Source organism: Propithecus coquereli, unplaced genomic scaffold (assembly GCF_000956105.1).
Source record: "Propithecus coquereli isolate 6110/MARCELLA unplaced genomic scaffold, Pcoq_1.0 Scaffold107, whole genome shotgun sequence".
Lineage (NCBI taxonomy): Eukaryota > Metazoa > Chordata > Mammalia > Primates > Indriidae > Propithecus > Propithecus coquereli.
Window position 1 is genome coordinate 2,070,679 of NW_012134636.1, and position 21,128 is coordinate 2,091,806.

The window sequence follows — 21,128 nt, forward strand, 5'->3', positions numbered from 1 at the left end:
TTTTTAATTATCTGAGACATTTGGCAAAAAGAGACATAAACTATGAGGTTAATAAAGTGGGAGAAAAAGGAGAAATCAGGGTCAAGTATAAAGGAAATATTGGCCACTTCCCTGACCTTTCCTTTAAGTATCTTTTATCATAGTTCTTGGCATGGAACTTACTGATTAGATATCCTAGTTGGCAGCACAAAAAGATAGCAAGATAAAAATGCAAAACAAACTTTATTATTTTTTATTGATTAAGAGGGGACAGTTTGGTCTGAACCTATGAGTTGCTCACTGCTATTGGCCTGCCTAGGAGGAACAAAATTGCCTTTCCCACTGCTCAGTAGCGTTCCTTTTCTCTGTGTATGTCCATATATGTTCATGTTTGTGTGTTTCAGGATGGGGTGAGCAGGTGGGATGTGTTGCATCTTAGACAAATGGGTTTATTTCTGGCAGAAGGCCCAATGGAGCAGGAATATAACAACTTTTTAAAAATTGCCTGTTAGACTAGGAACTTTTTAGTAAATTTAAAATAATAACTCTTTTGATCAATAATCATCCCCAAAAGCCTGAAAGATGAGTATGGTCAATTTCTCATATATGAGATGCCTTTGTCTTGTTTTCTAACAGCTTCCCTAGCCAGACAGTTCCTCTGTCGGGTGTGGCCAAGTGGGGAGAAGGAGAAGAACAACATCTCTAATGACCAGCTCCATAGTTTGCTCTGGTGAGATGTTTGGTTTCTTCCAAAGAGCCAAATAACTTTTTTCCATTTTGCTACTATTGGGATCCCTCGTCTTGTCAGAGACTGAGAAATGACCTTTGTTAGGGGGAACTTGAAAGCAATGAAGTGGGTTTAAAATGAACACAATTTGGAATATGTGGATCTTAAGATCCTCTCGTTCTGTTTTATACTGTCAGATAACTCCTTATTGTTTAATCAATTCGTAGAGAAAGTAGAGGAATCTGCAGTTGTATCCTACTTCATTGATCAATAATTGAAATATTTATTTGCTTCTCAATGCAGTATCTACCTGGAGCACACAGGCAGTGTTCTGAAGGCCATAGAGGAGATTGCTGGTGTTGGTGTCCCAGAACTGATCAATTCTCCTAAAGATGCATCTGCTTCCACATTCCCTACACTGACCAGGTAAGGGAGTTCTTGACTCTACTTCTTTCCTGAAGGTGGGATCACAGTCACACTGCAATGTATGTAGTTTCTGAATAACGACCTTACTCTTCATCTAATTCTGATACAATCATTCATTCCGCGAAGAGTGGCTACTATGCATTCCTTCCAAGCTTATCTCAGCCAACACATAGGAGAGGACCTTATTCAAGAATGAATTTTCAGTAGTTACAGTCATCAAAGGCAGTGAACATTTAATCACCAAATTTCCATCCGTACTTTCATCCTTTAAACTCGAGACTATTTTTCCAATATTTTAACCACATTTAGAACAATAAGGTGATTGTTGTATTTAATCATGTATGTCTCACTTAATGGATTTGTGTCTCAGAATATCAATAGTTATCTTACACTTGTAGTCTTTTCAGTTTATAAAGCACTTTCACATTCTTTATCTTATTTGATCCTTTTGATAATTCTGTGAGATAGGTATCATTATCCCTGTTTTACTGTTGAGTAAAATGAGGGTTAGAGAGGGAACTTCTCAAGCTCACATAGGCAATAAAATAAACATAGAACTGGGACTCACACTCACATATTCTCACCATTACATTACTGTTCTTTCTATACTACCATACCACCTCCTTTCATAAAGTTAATTCTAAATTGTTTGACAGTCCATCTTCTTGGGCTCATTTCTGAGTCCTTTCCTCTCCCCATCCTCTTACAGTGGACCTTAGTGAAAGGACATTCAGAGCTGGGGAAGGCAATTCCTTTTGGTTTCTGGCTTCTTCCCATGATGTTCTTTCTAAGCAGTGCATCATGGTGTGGATTTGCATGCTTTCGCCCTCTTCTAGGCACACCTTTGTCATTTTCTTCCGTGTGATGATGGCTGAATTAGAGAAGACAGTAAGAGGTCTTCAGGCTGGCACAGCAGCAGACTCGCAGCAGGTGGGTAGGTACTCCCACTCCAAGAAGTGAACTCTGGATTACTTGGAAATTGCTGATTCTTCTATTTCTTGGGTCCAGGGTTTCTCCTAAGATATTTTTTCATGTTACTGAGATCTAGGATTCTTTTTAAAGAGCTTCTGGTTTAATTTCCTTCCCCTCTAGTTGGAGATGAGGATTGGGTGCTCTTTTCCCTGGCTACTGCCCAGTTTGCCTCTTGCTGACTGGCATGAGGTAAGCCAGCCTGTTTGAGATGCTGTGGGCCTTGGCAGCCTGCTACCAAGAACTGAGCTAGACTCTTGAGAGGAAGGGCTAGCATAGGGAATTAGAAGCCACAGAGATCTGATGGCTAGTAGGTATGTTGCAGAGGCTTTTACCTACTTGGAAATTACTAAAGAGGAATCATCTTTTTAGAAAGTCTTTTTAAGATATTCTAATGTTATCACAGTATGTACAGGCCTCAGAACCATCTTGTGGGTGCACTGGTTGCCACATCTCTTTGGAAGGATAATTGGCTTAAAGCTGTGAATAGCTATGAATTCAAGAACTGTGTATTAGTAGGAGTACAGTAAGAGAAATATTTGGCTATGATTCTGAGCTGCCTGTATATTTGGCTGTCCTCAGATTCATGAAGAGAAGCTCCTCTATTGGAACATGGCTGTTCGAGACTTCAGTGTCCTCATCAACCTCATAAAGGTGAGTATGGGGGCTCTTGACCCATCTCACCAGCGAACTGCAGAAAGCAAGGGTCCTGGCTTCCAAAACGGACTCTCCTTGTTCCTCCCCATACTTTCTTAGGACCTGCTTTCCCCTCATCATCTTCTTGCCTTGTCTCTCTACCCTTCTTCTCTCCCTAGGCAGTATCCTTTTTATTCTCTTCCTTCCTCCCACCTGTAATTCCTTCACTTTCTTTCACTTTCCCTTGGGTCCTCTATGATATAAGCATATTCCCTCTTCCAACCCTGAGTGCCTTTGTTATCCTTTAAAGACACTGTGTTCTCACTTGCTCTGTCATTTTGCTCAGGCTGTCCCCTGAGCCCAGAATGTCATCATCTCTCCTTTCCACCTCTGTCATGCAGTCTTAAGGCTTCAGATTTAGATTTTGGACCTCTAATAATGCCAGCTTCTCAACATCCTTAGTTGGAGTCAGTGTCTTGTTCCCCTTTGTTCCTCTCTTCCATTTCTTGAACTTCAGTTGTGGTGATTACTTTATTCTGCTTTGTAGTTAATTTAACTGTTGACATGCCTTCTTCATTTTAGAATTCTCTGCAGCACTCAGAGCTATGTTTTGCACAGTAGGAAAGAGGCTGGGAGGCTCAAAGGAGCAGAACTCAGCTTTGATTTCTTATCTTTCACCTCTCCAGGTATTTGATAGTCGTCCTGTTCTGCATGTGTGTTTGAAGGTGAGCCATTTACTGGACCCTGTTTAGTATTTATTCTTCCTGTGGATCAGTCTAGAGAGTGCCTCAGCTGAGATGAATTGCCCGATACCTTGCCCACAAGCCAGAGTCTCCAGAATCTGTGCAAACAGGTGGTAGTTTAGGGACAGCAATGGAAACGTTTTCCCACACTAGTTGAGTGACTGGAAAAGCCAATTTTCCTATGAGTTTGAAAACTTTTGGTCAGAATCTTTGAACTAGGAGGAGTGGCTTCAGGGCAGTTGAGTTTAGGAGCAGTAGTCACCCTCCCTTGTCATCCCTTCCCAGGCAACAGAGAGGAAGGAGGAATGGATGATTCCTCTTTTTTAAAGCCTGTGAAGTGGCCTCATGGATGTGGGATCTGATATCCTGATAACTGCCAAACTCCTCTCGTGTGGGAATAGCCCGGAATAGTCCTAGATTTGATGGTAAAGCCAATGGGGAGAATGCTCTTCCCCACTCCCAGCATTTCCTTCCAAGTGGATGGCATCCTGTTCTTGTTGTCTCCTAGCCTCTCTCCCTCTTTGCTCACGTCACCCTGGCATGGTGTGGGAGATGGGTCAGTCAGGGAGAGGAGTGATTTATCTGATTGGGAAATTTGGAAATTGATCATATGCTTCCTCAGCTCAGTTTTCCTCTTGGGAGTAAATTATGCTCAGGGAGCTGGAGTTCCGCTCTACTCCTCTGTGCTCTCACTCTTAAGCTGAACAAAGTCCCTGTCAATTGGCTGTGTCTAGGGTAGGTTAAGTGTGCTTAATTCCAGGGCTTAGCTGGCAAGCGCATCTAGTTTTTGCATTAAGCTACATTCTCCAAATTTTGGACCCCTCCCAATTTATTTTTTACATGTAAAAATAAGAAAGTAAAACCCTTGGGCTGGGTGATGCTGTTCTGCCTCAGACAGTGGCCTTTCAGGTGAAAGACCTCCGCTAAAGGTGACCAGTGTGTCTCTTTTCTTCAGTATGGACGTCTCTTTGTGGAAGCATTTCTGAAGCAATGTATGCCGCTCCTGGACTTCAGTTTTAGAAAACACCGGGTAAGAGCTGAGAGAAGAGAGTAAAGACATCTTCTGAAGACATGCTCAGAAGATATGTCCGTGGTGACTTCTGAGTTGGGGCTGGGGGTGGGAGCAGTCCCCGTGCCCATATTCTGGGCTACAGTTCTACTTGGGCACCCCTGGTCCACTTCTCCTATAGCCGGAGATGCCCAAATAGGACTGAATGTTACAAAGTAGGCTGAACTCTTCAGACCCACTCTGGTTCAAACCCACTTTTATACTTGTACTCCAGACCTGAGGGAGGTGGTTCTTGTTAGTTTGATATTATTGTGCTACTGCACTCCCAGGACCTCTTGTATCAGTGTGTCATTTGCTTTTTCCTTTGTGCTTCTCTAGGTCTACTCTCAGGGATGATTAACATAAAAAAGAACTCCTTTGTATCGTAATACCTACCCTTTGCTATTGTAATGAATAGTCTTGATAGTTTTTTAGCCAAATGGCACCCAGGACTAAAGTAGTAAAGTAAGGATAGAAACAGATGATTTTCTGTAAATATTTAGCAAATTGAACTTTGGAAAGCACTGTCATCATATTTGGTCGGTCCCTCATAACCCTGAACAAGAAAAAGAAGGTAGTATTTTGGCCAGGCACGGTGGCTCACGCCTGTAATCCTGGCACTTTGGGAGGCCGAGGCGGGCGGATTGTTTGAGCTCAGGAGTTCGAGACCAGCCTGAGCAAGAGCGAGACCCCGTCTCTACTAAAAAAAAAAAAAAAGAAAGAAATTATCTGGATAACTAAAAATATATAGAAAAAATTAGCCGGGCATGGTGGCTAATGCCTGTAGTCCCAGCTACTTGGGAGGCTGAGGCAGTAGGATCGCTTGAGTCCAGGAATTTGAGGTTGCTATGAGCTAGGCTAATGCCACAGCACTCACTCTAGCCAGGGCAACAGAGTGAGACTCTGTCTCAAAAAAAAAAAGAAGAAGGTAGTATTTTATCCTAATATTGCAGATAGGGAAACTGAGACATGGTGATCTACTTAAAACTAAAATCCAGGTCTTAGAACTCTCAGATTTACACAAGGGACAGAAGTGAAAGGGTTGAGAATAAGAGGTAGCCAGCATTCTTCCTCCTATTTAAGGGCCAAATGAAGATGATTTTCAGCTTAGGCAAGCAACTGTAGAGCTTATCCTCTTCGGAGCCCGTGGTTGTAAGGATATCTTGCATCCAGAATGAAATTACCACATTTCATATAGCATTTATGAATTTTGTTGGTTATAGGAAGATGTTCTGAGTTTACTGGAAACCTTCCAGCTGGACACAAGGCTGCTTCATCACCTGTGTGGACATTCCAAGGTAAGAGGGGGATGCAGGTCCTGTTAGCAGCCTGCCTGTTGGCTTAATCCGCAATTGCTATTGGGAGATCCACAGGCTACAATTACTGCTGCTTTTTTTATCCTTTCTTGAGCCTTTATATCAGGGACTGTGTCTGTCCAAAGACAGTTCATTCAGAGCAGTCAAATCCTTAGTGCTGGTTGAGATTGGATAATCATCTAAGGGAAATTTCTGCATCTGAAATTTGACTCTCATTCCATAGCCCTATTTCCTTTAGAAACTCTTCTTGGGTGAGAGATATAGAAGTTTGGTGGGTGTATGACTGCTACAAAGTCCTCTGGATAGAAGGACTGTAATGTAAGTGATTCTGCTGTAGACAGGAGGTGGCTCTACAGCAGCTATCTTAGAGGCTTTCAGCTGTGCTACTTGTCAAGGAATGCATCTGTCTCTTGTGAGAACATCTTAGCCTTAAAGGACTTTTCCACTTGAAGCATTCTTATAGTTGTTGAGCCATTGTCACTTTTTGTCTGAAGGAACACAGAACCCTAGAGGTCTATAGTTAGTAGCAAACCGACTGATTCTTCGATCCAATTCCTATTGCTTACTTGCCGCCCTGGTTCTAAGTTTAGAAGGTGCTGAACAGTAGAATTTTAAGGATTCTCTCAGCTAAACAAAACTACTCTTTGTTGTTTAATATCAGTATAATGTATGTTCAAGGATATTTTAGGTAGATGCATTACTTACCTTGACTCTTAGCTTGATGGGGATGGTAATCAGGACCCAGTGTCTGCTCCTGTCGCCTTCGCCTCCTGACCTGTAGCCACCATGCATGAATGCATCTCCATCCACGTTGGCCAGGCTGGTGTCTAGATTGGCAATGCCTACTGGGAGTTCCGTTGCCTGGACCATGGCATCCAGCCTGATGGCCAGATGCCAAGTGACAAGACCACTGGAGAAGGAGATGACTCCTTCAACACCTTCTTCAGTGAGACAGGTGCTGACAAGCATGTGCCTAGGGCAGTGTTTGTAGACTTGGAATCTACAGTCATTGATAAAGTGCGCATTAGTACCTACCACTAGCTCTTCCACCCTGAGCAGCTCATCACAGGCAAGGAAGATGCTGCCAATAACTATGCCCGTGGGCACTACACCATTAGCAAGGAGATCATTGACCTTGTCTTGAACCGAATTCGCAAGCTGGCCAACCAGTGCACAGGTCTTCAGGGCTTCTTGGTTTTCCACAGATTTGGTGGGGGAACTGGTTCTGGGTTCATCTCCCTGCTGATGGAATGTCTCTTTATCGATTATGGCAAAGAGTCCAAGGTGGAATTCTCCATTTACCTAGCCTCCCAGGTGTCCATAGCTCCATAGCTGTAGTTGAGCCCTACAACTCCATTCTCACCACCCACACCACCCTGGAGCACACTGATTGTGCCTTCATGATAAACAATGAGGCCATCTATGACATCTGTCATAGAAACCTTGATATTGAGCACCTGACCTACACTAACCTAAACAGCCTTATTAGCCAGATCGTGTTCTCCTTCACTGCTTCCCTCAGATCTGATGGAGCCCTGAATGTTGATCTGACAGAATTTTAGACCAGCTGGTGCCCTATCCCCACATCCACTTCCCTATGGCCACATATGCCCCTGTGATCTCTGCTGAGAAAGCTTACCATGAACAACTTGCTGTAGCAGACATTATCAGTGCTGGCTTTGAGGCAGCCAACCAGATGGTGAAATGTGACCCTCACCATGGTAAATATATGGCTTGCTGCCTGTTGTACTGTGGTGATGTGGTTGCCAAAGATGTTAGTGTTGCCAGTGCCACATGAAGACCAAGCGCAGCATCCAGTTTGTGGATTGGTATCCCACTGGCTTCAGGGTTGGCATCAATTGCCAGCCTTCCACTGTGGTACCTGGTGGTGACCTGGCCAAGGTACAGAGAGCTGTGTGCATGCTGAGCAACATCACAGCCATTGCTAAGGCCTGGGCTTGCCTGGACCACAAGTTCGACCTGACGTATGCCAAGCATGCCTTTGCTCACTGGTACATGGGTGAGGAAATAGAGGAAGGAGAGTTTTCTGAGGCCCATGAGGACATGGCAGCCCTTAAGAAGGATTATGAGGAGGTTGGTACAGATTCTGTTGAAGGAGAGGGTGAGGAAGGAGAAGAATACTAATTATCCACTCCTTTCAGCCCTGCAGCATGTCATACTTTCAGAATTTCAGCTTCAACATTAGCTGACAGGCATTAAAGCTTTCTGGTTAGATTGTTTTCACTCAGTGGTGATCATATTTTACTTTTCCATGTGTACCTGTAAGACTTTTTCCCTCATGTTTTAAAGTAAAATTTTTAAGAAAAATAAAAACAAACAAGATTTTAGGTAAATACATTGATGATTGGTCAATAAGAGGTTATGAGGAAGAGCTAGAGGTCTTGGTGGTATGTCTTCTAGGCTCTGAATTTTTTAGCTGCCATTCTCCTTGGAGTACTCTGTCAAACTCCTGCTCTTTGATGAAATATATCTCTGGCCCATATTGATAGGGCTTATGTTCTTATTCAGTGTTTAAGGTGTTAGGAATTCAAAAGGCTCTGTATAGGAAGTGTGAAGGCATGATAAACTTACATGAGATGGGTGTATTTATTTCTATTCAGATTCACCAGGACATGAGACTCACCAAACACGTGCCTTTGCTCAAAAAGACCCTGGAGCTGTTAGTTTGCAGAGTCAAAGCCATGCTCATCCTTAACAATTGCAGAGAGGCTTTCTGGCTGGGCAATCTCAAAAACCGGGACTTGCAGGTAAGCCTTGGGCCCTGCAAGTAATAATCCCCCACACCCATTCTTTGTGGGAACATCAGAAGGTATGTAAGGGGGGTAACATAAGCCCTGCTCTCTCTCTTTTTTTTTGAGACAGAATCTCACTCTGTTGGCCGGGCTAGAGTGCCATGGCGTCAGCCTAGCTCACAGCAACCTCAAACTCCTGGGCTCAAGTGATCCTCCTGCCTCAGCCTCCCGAGTAGCTGGGACTACAGGCATGCACCACCATGCCCGGCTAATTTTTTCTATATATTTTTAGTTGTGCAGCTAATTTCTTTCTATTTTTAGTAGAGACAGGGTCTCGCTCTTGCTCAGGCTGGTCTCGAACTTCTGAGCTCGAGCAATCCTCCCACCTCGGCCTCCCAGAGTGCTAGGATTACAGGCGTGAGCCACAGCACCTGGCCTTGCTCTCTCAATAAGACTACTATTTTCTTAAGTCTTTGGCTGTTTAGCTCTTAAAGTTAGGGTACATTGTTTATGGGTCCTGGTCACAGGCCGCACCCTTCATCCCAAGCAGCGAAGACACCGAAACATGCCATTGGTATAAACAGTGCCTCAGTGGTAAAGGAGCCAGATCAGTACAAACCTCTCTCCACAGCCAGAGGGGCGCCTTTAAGCCCTATTGAGGGTAGATTTTATAATAGCATTTTTATATGTGGACAAATATTTTTGCGTTTGGTTATTTTGTTTTTTTTTTTTCCTAAGCCAGTCTATCACACTCCTGAAATTATAAATTACTCTGGCTAATTTTAACAAATGAACATTTCTAAGGTCTTTCAATGGTCTAGCTGAAATCTTGGGTTGCTTATAACACTGTTTTGGAATTAAAGCAATTTTCAAATAGGGGATAAGCCCCTTCTCATTCATGCTTCCTATATCTGAGTTTTATAATTAGTTGTATACAAAAAGAATAGCACCATGGAGAATTAGCTTCCTTTCTTTGCATCAACCCTATGAGGTAGATATTATTGCTTCTTTGTGAAAATTGAAGCCCAGAGAAATTAAGTTGTTTACATAAAATCATTCAGCAATAAGTGAGTGGAGCCAGGGTTTGAGTCTAAGCAGTCTTAATCCAGAGTTGATGTTCTCCAGCCACTTCACTACACTATCTTTCATTCTCTACACAGCCATTCATGGTTGGCATGTTGGTGCTTATATACCTTGAGGTATTACAGGAAATCTTAGAACCATGTTCAACATTAAATGAAAGAGTCACCAATGCAGTCTAGCCTTGTAAAATCTCATATGATACAAGAATACAAAGATGAACCTTTTGTAGAACTACTTATTATATGAGAGCCACAGGCATCTCAGAAACCTGAGGTTGAGTATACCTTCTCTAGATGCTGGATCACAAGTTGGTGCCCATGTTTGACCATGTTTTCAATGGCTAGAATATCTTCCTTTGTGTTGCCTGTAAACTCAGCCTTTCTCCCTGAGATCCCAAATGTAATCATTATAACCCACCATTTTTCTTGGTCCATTCACATTTAGGGTGAAGAGATTATATCCCAAAATTCCCAGGAGAGCATAGCAGATGAGAATGAGGAAGACAAATCATCCCAGGTCTCCAAAAGCAAAATAACAGAGGTATCTCTTCAAAGGGCCCCAGGGTCTGGCATTGGTGGTTGCATTTTGTTAACTATTCTGAGTTGGTAGAGAGAGCAGAACTTTCCCTGATTATGTTTATTATCAAATAGTTCTATGTCCATCTCCATTCCCTCCAAAAAAGCTTCTGTGCTTATATAATTTTGTAGAGCCAAGAAAAAACAATCACAAAATCTTAGAATCACTCATGAGTATCTTAAGTTGGGGCAAATGTTAAGAAATTGAAAATTTCTTTCCATTATAGCCTCCTATTTTCCATGAATTTATATCCGAAACCATTTTAGAAGGGAGAAAAGAAGTCGAAGTATTCTGAATGTTGAGAGGAATGAGTTAAACCATTTGAACATGTTTGAACATACAAAAATAGAAATGTGAAAGCCAAAGCAGAGTCAGAAGCTGCTACCATAGAGGATTAAAATAAGAATATAGGTCCTTATTTTTTTCTGTGGTACAGATGCTTTTGAGAATTTAAAGAAAGTTAAATAAAAATGTGTATGTTTATAAAATTTTGGCACAATTCAGGTAGGTTATGGACACCAAGAAGCTCAGAGTTAAGAACCCTTGCTGTGGGGCTTCTCTATCATGCATTTGAGGCTGATGCAGAAAGATTGTTTAGTATGAAAAGCCCTTTTATTTACATGGTCCTCTGTTTTATTTGTATGACATACCTCCTCTCTGTTCTCATGGAGAATTTGAAGCAGACAATATCCTATTAGTTTGGTACTTTCTCCTAAGCAAACCTCCCATACTAGAGTTGCAAACCAGACAGAATTTTGTGGATTCCTGTTAAGATACACTGGTACTTTGTTCCTATGTTATACACATACAGTAGAGGTGGAGGGCCATGGCTTATTTAAAAATCATGCAAATTTGGTTTAGTTGCAAAATGGCGTGAGTCAGTATCAAAATGACTGACCTCCTTCTGTGATCTTAGCTTAGCGTTTATGATGTCAAGAAGAGTGGGAAGCTGGAGTTGGTGGCTGTTGCCTATAAACCCAGCTACTCCGGAGGCTGAGAGGCAGGAGGATTGCCTGAGGCCAGGAGTTTGAGACTAACCTGGGCAACATGGCAAGACCCCACCCCTTTAAAAAAAAAATAGGGGAGACTCTGATTTCATTTTAAAAATGTATGGTTTAAAATCTATCATTGGTTTTAACAATGATAACAGTAGAGTTGTACATCTTGTGGGAGCTGTATTCATGAGGTCTGCCAGAGCAGTGATCTAAAATACTTATTTGTCCTTTATCCCTTAGGATGGTGAAGAAGATGAAGCAAGTGCTGAAGAAAAGGAGCAAGATAGTGATGAAAGTTGTGATGACTCTGAGTAGACCCCGGAGAAACTGTTGCTCCTTTCCCCATCTGTGCCATCGTATGACCATTTTGTGTTCAGAGTTTGAAATCTGCTGTTTCCCTTAACTCAATTGTGGATTTCATTGATTGTCTAACATCAAAGGCCCAGGTTTCCCCTGTAGCATCATTTATTGGTTTGGATAAACATGACGATGCTATGCTGTAAAGTAAAAACTCTGAGGCGTGATTCTGGGCCTTAGGAGCTAGTTTTGAAACTCTTTGGTTTATTGTAGAATTTAGGCTTGTATCACTTTTACAAATAAATTTTGTTCTAACTTCTATCTCACTAACTCATTTCTGTTTCTGGATTTCCTTCATTATTCAAGGATTAGATGGAATTGAGTTGAGGTTTGTGCAGAGAAATAATGGAGACAGAGGCCGGGCGCGGTGGCTCACGTCTATAATCCTAGCTCTCTGGGAGGCCGAGGCGGGCGGATTGTTTGAGCTCAGGAGTTCGAAACCAGCCTGAGCAAGAGCGAGACCCCGTCTCTACTAAAAATAGAAAGAAATTGATTAGACAACTAAAAATATATAGAAAAAACTAGCCGGGCATGGTGGCGCACGCCTGTAGTCCCAGCTACTCAGGAGGCTGAGGCAGAAGGATCGCTTGAGCCCAGGAGTTTGAGGTTGCTGTGAGCTAGGATGACGCCACGACACTCTAGCCCGGGCAACACAGTGAGACTCTGTCTCAAAAAAAAAAAAAAAAAAAAAAGAAATAATGGAGACAGGTGCTAACATAGTTCTGCCGATTAAAATCATGTCTCCTATTATAAGGATAAACTTCATTTGAGATGGAAAATCTTTGTGATCTTTCTGGAGGAGCGACTTGAACCTCTTGTCAATGCCCAATATCAAAAGGAATATTTTGGCTGGTTTGTTAAATTTTTTGGTTGGTTTTTTAGCATAAGAGGGGGAAAAAGGCAGCATCAAACTCATGTTGACTTTTTATATATAATGTTTATTTCCATATTATTCTGAGTTATGCCTATAATCTAATTATAAAATGCTACAAAATTACTTGTAGTTTATTAGAAATAGAACATCAGGAGTACACTTCAGCTAAAATGGGGACTTTCGTGTCTTCTGCCAGAAAGCACAGTTTCAGTGCTGCTACTAAGTTTTGTCTTGCCAGGCTGTAAATATTGTTTAATATTTGTTAATATTTCTACCCATTTTTATATTCTAATAGTCTTAGGGTGTAGCTGGTTAGGGGTTTTTTTGTTATTGTTTTTGGTAGGGGGAGGTTGTTTTTTAAACTAATCCTTGACCCACATAAAGATATTTGACCCCTTCATTCTCTGGTACATAGAAATCTATACATCTCTTTCCTGGACACCCCTTTGCTATCCCAATTTGTTGTGGTTTTTGGTGTTTAAGTGAGTTCACAGTAGGCTCATTGGTTTATGTCGTTTGTTTAATGGTTCTTTATCACATGTAGATGTGAATGCTAGTTTTGACTCTCTTTTAAATGGTTGTTCAGCTTTACAATGGAAGTGTTCTCCCTTGCTCTGTATCACTGGCCCTTTCTTGAAGGGGAAGAGAGAGAAGGGACTCCCAAATGGTCACTGCTTGACAGAAAAGCAAGATGGCTGGGGCAATGTCACAGTTTTGTTTATGTGGACAAGTTTCTATAAGCTTCAGGTACATATACCAAAGGGCACAGTGTGAAGAACTGGGAATCAAAAGGAGACCCTTTACTTGGAGTGTTGCAAGGCAAAGGTGCACTTCTTGTACGTTGCATATAGCAAGAGGATAGAGCGCAGCATCTGTTTGCACATAGTCACTGTCATCTGAATCTGAGGCTCCTTAAGTCCAGTGGGCCACTGATGCTCCCTGCTAATGATTTTGCAAAAGGCTGACTTGTCTGAAACTCTGAAGGTCCCGGTCCACTTTGGTGGCTGAGCTGTGATGACCCTGCCAAAGACAGAATCCACTCCACTGAGGCGAATGGGCTGGGGCTTCCTGACCAGTCCTTTCTTGTTGTTCGTGGTTTGGAGCTCTGGTGTGTGGCATGGTAACTTGGTACTCATTCCAGTTTCCAGGAATGAGCTCTCTAGGAGTACAGCGACCTCTTGAAAGCACAGCTGCACTTTAGGGTCAGGAGGGGTGCGTGAGAAGTAGGGGGGGGCCCTAAAGGGGTGCTTGGAGGAAGGTGTAGGTGTTGTGTGCCGCAGCCATTGGAAGCTCTCGTCCAGTGGGGTCCATGGTGACCAGAGCTGGTATCTTGCCATTGACAGTCCTAAAGGAGAGGAATCAGAACGTGGAATTTCCTTGGCATACTTTTGGTGAGGGCATGGTGGTTCACATTCCCATCTCTTTCTCATTATTGACTTAATCTGTAGTTCCCATGAAAAGATTCCAACAGGTGTTGGGGTATTAGTAATTCTGTGAAAGACAATAGGGAATGGTTAAAGTATTGAATCTAGCAACTGCTATGTGGACTAAAGCTTTATTAAACCTTTTCATAAGCCTCTGGAGGTAGGTTTTAACCCATTTTACAGAAAAGGAAATGGATTTGTCTGAAATGGACTATTGTAGTCCACCATTAGGACCTATGCTGTGTTGTTAGCTCTGTTAGCTTATGACAGAATCTATGCCTCTGAAGTGGCAGAGGCAGCTGGGACTTGATAATGAGACCTTATTATTAGAGATTAGAAGAAGCTCAAAAAGGACACATCTTAAAATATTTGTGACTTTAACTCTGTGTACTTTATAGTAGTGGTTCTCAAAGTATGATCCCTGGATTAGCAGCTTTAGCATCATTTGGGAACTTGGTAGAAATGCAGATTTTGGGGCCCCACCTCAGACCTACAGAAACAGAAACTCTGGGACACAGCAATCTGCATTTATACAGACCCTCAAGGGGATTCTCTTGCACTGTATATTTTGAGGACTTAACGCTGTTCCTTTCAGGCAACTCTAGCTTTCCCTATTCTTCATTATGCAGTTTACTCTTGGCCCTAAAAGCCTCTGTGTTTTCTAACATAAGGGAGCAGCTCTCTCCAACCCTGGGCTATTTATGTACCACCTCAGAGGATTTACACCTACTGGGAGGAAAAAACTTTTCTAAAGGCCAATCTTTAAAAATTTTTAAAATGTTTTTGTTTTTCTAGATGTGGATTGGCTTTTTTTTTGTTTTTTTCATCTATGGGAGACCTCGATTTTTTTTTTGAAGATAAAGAGCTGTGAAGTTATTGCTAACTCAAAGTTTATTCAAGTAGAATTTGGATTTTCCATTATTTCTACTTCAAAATTATCAGTATTTAAGAGGTTTTGCTGAATTCAGGAGAAGCTAATATTTTTTAAGCACCTACCTATTATGTTAGGGAGCATAGCAGATCCCTTTTCTTTCCAGCCAAATGTATTTCTCTGCCCCTTCTTCTCCCACAAAAGGTAACAGTGGCAGATCTGATCCTATCCTGTCCAGGAATCACTCCAAAAATGCTGTGAAAAGTTGGCATTTCCACCACAGTTTGTGAGACAAAAAAGTTCATTTTAAAAAAAGAACTGTTGGTGACATTTCAGACCAGAAGACCTGCCCCTGATAATGGTTAGTAGAAGGGGGATTTGTTGATTTTCCTCCACCTAGTATGTTTCTCATAACCTACGCAGATTATTAAGTGTTCTTTGCAAATTATTAAGTGTTCAAATATCTGGGCTGCCTTAGGATGAGAAACTGACACCCAACGGACAGTTATCTATTCCAAACAGCCTATGAGAGGCTTCTGATGCTTGATACTTTGACCTTTAGAGCATACAGACAAGATGAGGGCCATTCTGGTACATGGCCGTGGCAAGGTGGGGATGGGGAGAGTATTAATGCTCTGAGCATAAGACCAAAAGAGTGTTTAATCCCAAGATCCTTTTCTTGACTTATCCGAAGAGGAAACAGAGGCAGAGGTAAAAGACTTTGTCCAATGTCCAGCCTAAATATATGGCAAAATGAAGGGGAGGAGAAGGCTTCTGACCCTAGGTCTTTGCACCCCTTCACACAAGGTTTAAGAAAGATGGTTCACTCCATCCCCACTACCCAAAGTCACCGTCATCCACTCCAGGAGGATTTGAACCTAGGAAGTCTGTTCAACCTGCTCTAATGGCTCCTAGATAGGGTACACCTGGTTCTCCTGGCTGAAAAAGCTTCCCCTTCATACCGCTCCTCCCATTCCAAGGAGCCCCATCGCCTAATTTCCCCACCTGGGAAAGGGGAATGTAGCGGAAAAGAGCAGCTGGGGTCCTCGACAACTGTAAACTGCGGATCCTGAGAAGCTGGAGCTGCCGGGGAGTGCGAGAGTAGCTCCACCTCCCCGCCAGAAAAAGGGACTTGTTTCCCCCAGGGTCCCTAGCCGGGGCGGGAGCCAGAAGGCTCTGGCTGAGGCGGAGGAGGCAGTGGGAGCCCAGGCCCGGTCCCACCATCCGGGCCAAGGGCTCACCTGCTGAACTCCGCGGGCTGCACGCTCCAGAGCATCTTTTCTCCATCCGGCGCCTGGCAACCGCCTTTGTGACCCAGGACCACGAGCTAGCTCGAGCCACGGGGCGAGGGTGAGGTCTCGAGGCGCCCCGCTGGAGGGAGTGGTCGGGCTGGACTCCCCACCCCCACCTCCTTAGAACGCCATCCAGGACCCCAGCTTCAGGAGGGCTGCCTTTGATCCAGTCACAGAGGACAGACATCCCTACTTAAAAAGTCTGTGGTTGGGGACCTGCATAAAAATATCAGGACCTGTAGTTAGTGTTAGAAGTTAGTCTCTACTCATTACACCCTGTTCAATGGGAATTTGGCTGAGTGACCCAGAGCCCTGAAAGCTTTTGTTCCTCTACTGGAATGATCCCAGTGCAAGGAGACAGAATTTATAAATGCTTTCCTGTTGAGAGCAAGAGAAAGATACGAAAGTCTTTCCAAACCTCAAAAAGGACGATTATGTCTCATTTTTACAGTGCTGAAAAACTGACATTTTGGGGCTGGGGAGGGTGGTTCACACCTGTAATCCTAGCACTTTGGAAGGCAGAGGATCTCTTGAGGCCAGGAGTTTAAGACCAGCCTGAGCAAGAGCAAGACCCTGTCTCTATAAAAAATAGAAAAATTAGTGGAGTGTGGTGGCACAGGCCTCTAGTCCCAGCTACTTGGGAGGCTGAGGCAGGAGGATCACTTGAGCCCAGGAGTTTGAGGTCGCAGTGAGCTATGATGATGCCACTGCACCCTAGCCTGGGAGATAGAGCAAGACCCTGTCTCAAAAACAAAACAAAACAAAAACCCTGACTTTTTTGCCATAGTGAAAGTGATTTGACAAATTTGTAACCATCACTTCAAACAATTAACCCTGGATGGCTGAGGAAAGGGAGAAGTCTATCTAGCTGACACCTGTATCCCAAGTGCCTGGTTATTGCAGTACCTGGCAGAGTGCAGTATAAGTGTGGGAGGAATTAACTAATAGCCCATCTATATACGCAGAATTGCCTTTGTACTTTGAGAACTAGAGAACACAGCACAACTTAGAGTTGTCACCTTTTATCTAGTTTTTTGGGTAAAGTTAGAGACTGAGGGCTTGAGGATGCGGTCAGGCTGAGATCCTCGTTTACAAGACCAGAGTCTTTAGATACTGGTCAAGAATTGTCAGATGCCCATTATGTGCACCTGTGGTGTGTGCCTACTGTGTGTGTAACTGTGGGAGAAGGGGTAAGTGGAGAAGAATTTGGAGGGAGTGTCAGAAAATGGAGAGGGGGGCAGAGAATGATGAGACTTGGAAGAGACACAAATGATTTTTAATTACAAAACGTTTTCCCCCAGTCAGTTCATTTTTGTTTTCTTCTTGAATAAAAGGGAGCCGTGTTATTTTAAAAGCAAACAAAACAGTAATTTTTATTTAGTTTTTAATTGCACAGTGGCAGTTTTTTCCCCCTTAAATGAAAGCCCTCAATGCAAAATTGTATGATTAAAAATTGTTGGATACAGAGGGCTTCATAGTGTTCGATAATCTGTACCACACTCCTCTGCAGTCTGCCCAGCTCTAAGGGATGTGTTCTCAGAAATGCTATTTGCCATCACCTCCAAGTCTGCAATACTGCTCCATGTGCAAAACCGGAGTCCTGATGCTACACATTACTGATGGCCTACATAAACTTGGTCTGTATCATGCAGTGCTCAACATTAGAGAACAATTTATATTTTGTTTTTCCCTCCAGTTTATAGTGTTTTCGTGTTGCTCTAGTGTTCACAATTGTCATTTAAATGACTGTATAATATTGAAAATATTGCCTTAAGTGGCTATACCATTGTTTACTCATTCCTCAACTGCTGAGATTTAGTTCTTGTAGCATTAATAGAGTATCTTTGCGCCTTTTTAAAGTGGTAGGTTTTTTCAATGATTTTCTTAATGAAATGATTAGGTCAAAAGGTTTGAAATTTTTTGCAGCTCTTGCTATCAGCTTACAAATTCTTTGTAAAAGGACTGTGCCAGTTTAGAGTGTGCCCTACCAATTTCGCCTCAGCCTCTCCATCATTGGGTATTGTCGTTAGAAAAATGCTTTGTTCATTTGACAAACATGAGGTGGGACATCACGTTGTACTGTTGAAAAGCATTTCAAAAATGACTTGTACTTAGTAGGGTCAATCTATTGTGCCCATCCTAGTGCAGACTGCGTAACCTGAGCCCGGAACAGCCGAGGGAGGAAGCGGCACGAGCCTACGCGCCCCCTAACGACCCAAACCGCCAGTGATGGGCGCGGGTGGGTGGTTCTTGACGCCTGCGCACTCTGTCCTCCCCGCCCGAGTTGCATCTGTTTTCCCGGGCGTGGGAGCCGAGAGAGAAAGCCTGCGAGAACGCGACATTGCGCAGGCGCACCACAATGTCCGTAGATTCGTGGGTGCCAAAGGGATGGGTGTGGGCTGGGGGCGCAGGCGCACTGGCCACCGGTAGGGTTGGGGCGCCTGCGCGGTCGCTCTTCCTTAGGCGGCAGCCATGGCGGGGCAAGAGGATCCGGTGCAGCGGGAGATTCACCAGGACTGGGCGAACCGGGAGTACATTGAGGTCATCACCAGCAGCATCAAGAAAATCGCGGACTTTCTCAACTCGTTTGGTCAGCAGGCGAGCAGGGGGAGGCGAGGAGGAGGGAGGCCTTTGAGGCGGTTTGGCTGGCGCGCAGAGAAGCTTTGAGGGGACTCTCCGGGAGCCTTCGGCTCTTGCTGGTTTTCACTTCCTCCTTCAGGCCCCACCTTCCCTCTCCTGCCCTGACCCTCTGGCTCCGCTAGGCTGTCTCTGTGAGGGTATCCTGCTCTAAGCTGAGCTGATGGACTTCTTGCCACCCCCCACCCCGGGACCCCTTCACAAGTCCTTTTTCCAGACACGTTAGGCAGCCCCATCCACACTCGAGTGTTTTTTTGTCTTCAGTGATCTCCCTGCGTCCTTCGTGCTTTGCTTCCATTCCAGTCCCCACTTTGCACTCGCAATGCATAGCGGAGATCGTGTCACTGCCCTGTTTGAAGACTCTTGACTGTACGCTATCTTCAGGATGAAGTCAAAACCCCGTAGCGTCGTGCCTTTTAGTCGTGCCCTCAGGCACTCTCCTATCCATTCCTTCCTGTCTCCTGTGCATGCTGATAGTGGTAGGAGATGAGGTCAGAGGTAAGGTTTGGCTCTCACAGGGCCTTGGAAATCCTCTCTATATTGCCAGTATCTAGCTTGTAGTAGGCGTTCTGTCTGTAGGCGTGACATCTAGCCATCTTTTTCCAACAGTGTACCTTGGTTCCACTAATTCAGGGACATTAAGCACTTACGATTAAATAGGGGAAACTGATGTGTTAAAAAAAAAGATTTCAAAACGAATGAATATTTTCTAACTAAAGAATCGTTGAGTCCTAAGGAGTATAAAAGAGAGCAAGAGTTTCGTGAGAAAGCATTAGCAAGAGAAACGAGATCTCAAAACAAGGCCCTCTCTTAAGGCACTGTAGGGGACACAGAATAAGAACCATTTCCTACATTCAGAGAAGTTATAATCTTGAAAAAATGGCTTCAGGATAAAATAGAGCATCGTCTTTGTATTAACGTATTTACATACAAGATGTATAGGACTGTAATCTTGACGTGCCGCAGTATGGTGCATTTCCTCACTCATCAGAGAATGGGGGTGAAGGTCGTGTTAATGTGAGCATAGTATAAATGTATATGTCACTGATACACTTTCAGACACATAAATTGCTGTAGAGGTTGTATTAGGGAATGGTAGTCAAGAAATCACAGATCTTATGTATGCTGAAATATCTCCTTTTTTTGAGGAATATAAGTGAAGGAGTATGGCTTAGTGAAAAGATAAGTGGATTTGGAATCAGGAGACCCAGACAGGCTAGACTGATTGATTTTAATCAACTGAAAACATTTGAGAGGTACTGACCTATTTACCCTGCTACTCAGATAGTCTGGTTTTCCTCAGAGTTTTTTTTAAAGTTCTATGCAAACTATTTCCATGTTAGTTCTCATAATCGGTTTTTACTGCTTTCCTAGAGAGCTGAAATATTATTCTTCACAGCATTCTTTGCTCATAACAGTCCCTCAGAGGAAGGGCCAAATAGGAGAAACCAAAATATTCCATGCTAGGGGACAGAATGAACTGATGACAGGATCATAGCTCTGAGACTTTGGCTTAGTCTGGAGAGGCATTAGAAAGTAGTTTGAAAAACCACTGATGTAGAGAGCTTTAACTTTTTTTGTTTGTTTTGGTTTTGGTTTTTTAGAGATGGGGTGTTGCTGTATTGCCCAGGCTGGTCTCATACTCCTGGCCTCAAGTGATCCTCCAGCCTCTGCCTCCTAAAGTGTTGGGATTACGGGTGTTAGCCTGGGCTTAACTTTATTTTATAATTTTGGAGACAGGATCTCCCTCTGCCAGGGCTAGAATGCAGTGGCACCATCATGGTTCACTGCAACCTCAAACTCCTGGGTTTAAGCGTTTCTCCTGCCTGAGCCTCCTTAGTAGCTGGGACTACAGGCACATGCCACCACACCCAGCTAATTTTAAAATTCTTTGTAGAGAGGGGGTCTTGCTGTGTTGCTTGGGCTGGTCATGAACTCCTGGCCTCAATTGATCCTCCTGGCTCAGCCTACAGGTATGAGCCACCGCACCCAGCCTTAACTTTGTTTTTAAAAGCAGAATTAAATGACTTCATTTATTTGGTAGGAGTTAGTATCTGATATGTACATATGGACTATCCAAGCAGAGTATTAAGAATATCGATCAGTTCAATCAGTATAGCGTTGAAAATAAGTCAAACTGGGGTCGCTTTCCAAAATTTCGAAGTGATCTAGTTTCCTTTGAGGAAGAACTGGGAAAAGAAAAGGAAAAGAAAAAAAAAAAGTGATCTAGCATCTCAGTTCCCCAAATTTGGATCCTGGTAAGGTAATGACTTCATTTCTGAGAAAAGAATCATGTTGGTAAACTTTTAATTCCTGTGTACTTATCTTTGACATAAATCTTCTTGGCATATCACATCCATTAAATTTATAGTGGACGAGTCTTGAGAGTGACTGATAATTGAAAAGCTCGAACTTAAAATTT

At 43.2% G+C, this 21,128-nt stretch overlaps 3 protein-coding genes and 1 pseudogene across 3 annotated transcripts in view; 3 read left to right on the forward strand and 1 right to left on the reverse strand.

Annotated features, from left to right (window-relative positions):
* Positions 1-11,566, forward strand: part of FANCD2 (Fanconi anemia, complementation group D2) — a 56,985-nt gene extending 45,419 nt beyond the window's left edge. Inside the window, 10 exon segments of the mRNA XM_012646552.1 lie at positions 616-709; positions 1,010-1,132; positions 1,969-2,062; positions 2,684-2,755; positions 3,424-3,462; positions 4,436-4,510; positions 5,752-5,826; positions 8,466-8,612; positions 10,125-10,220; positions 11,492-11,566. Coding sequence (XP_012502006.1) covers positions 616-709; positions 1,010-1,132; positions 1,969-2,062; positions 2,684-2,755; positions 3,424-3,462; positions 4,436-4,510; positions 5,752-5,826; positions 8,466-8,612; positions 10,125-10,220; positions 11,492-11,566 — 890 coding nt within the window.
* FANCD2OS (FANCD2 opposite strand) overlaps positions 1-16,006 on the reverse strand; it is a 19,342-nt gene extending 3,336 nt beyond the window's left edge. Inside the window, exons 1-2 of the mRNA XM_012647015.1 lie at positions 15,783-16,006; positions 13,240-13,827 (exon numbers count right to left, since the gene is read on the reverse strand). Of these exons, the coding sequence (XP_012502469.1) occupies positions 13,283-13,819 (537 nt within the window). The 5' untranslated portion in view covers positions 13,820-13,827; positions 15,783-16,006 and the 3' untranslated portion in view covers positions 13,240-13,282. The remainder of the gene's footprint in view (positions 1-13,239; positions 13,828-15,782) is intronic.
* On the forward strand, positions 6,631-7,989 carry LOC105812524 (annotated as a pseudogene).
* A 2,431-nt stretch (positions 16,007-18,437) lies between the features above and the next one.
* The window catches only part of BRK1 (BRICK1, SCAR/WAVE actin-nucleating complex subunit), a 6,517-nt gene continuing 3,826 nt past the window's right edge, over positions 18,438-21,128 (forward strand). Inside the window, exon 1 of the mRNA XM_012647045.1 lies at positions 18,438-18,659. Coding sequence (XP_012502499.1) covers positions 18,542-18,659 — 118 coding nt within the window. The 5' untranslated portion in view covers positions 18,438-18,541. The remainder of the gene's footprint in view (positions 18,660-21,128) is intronic.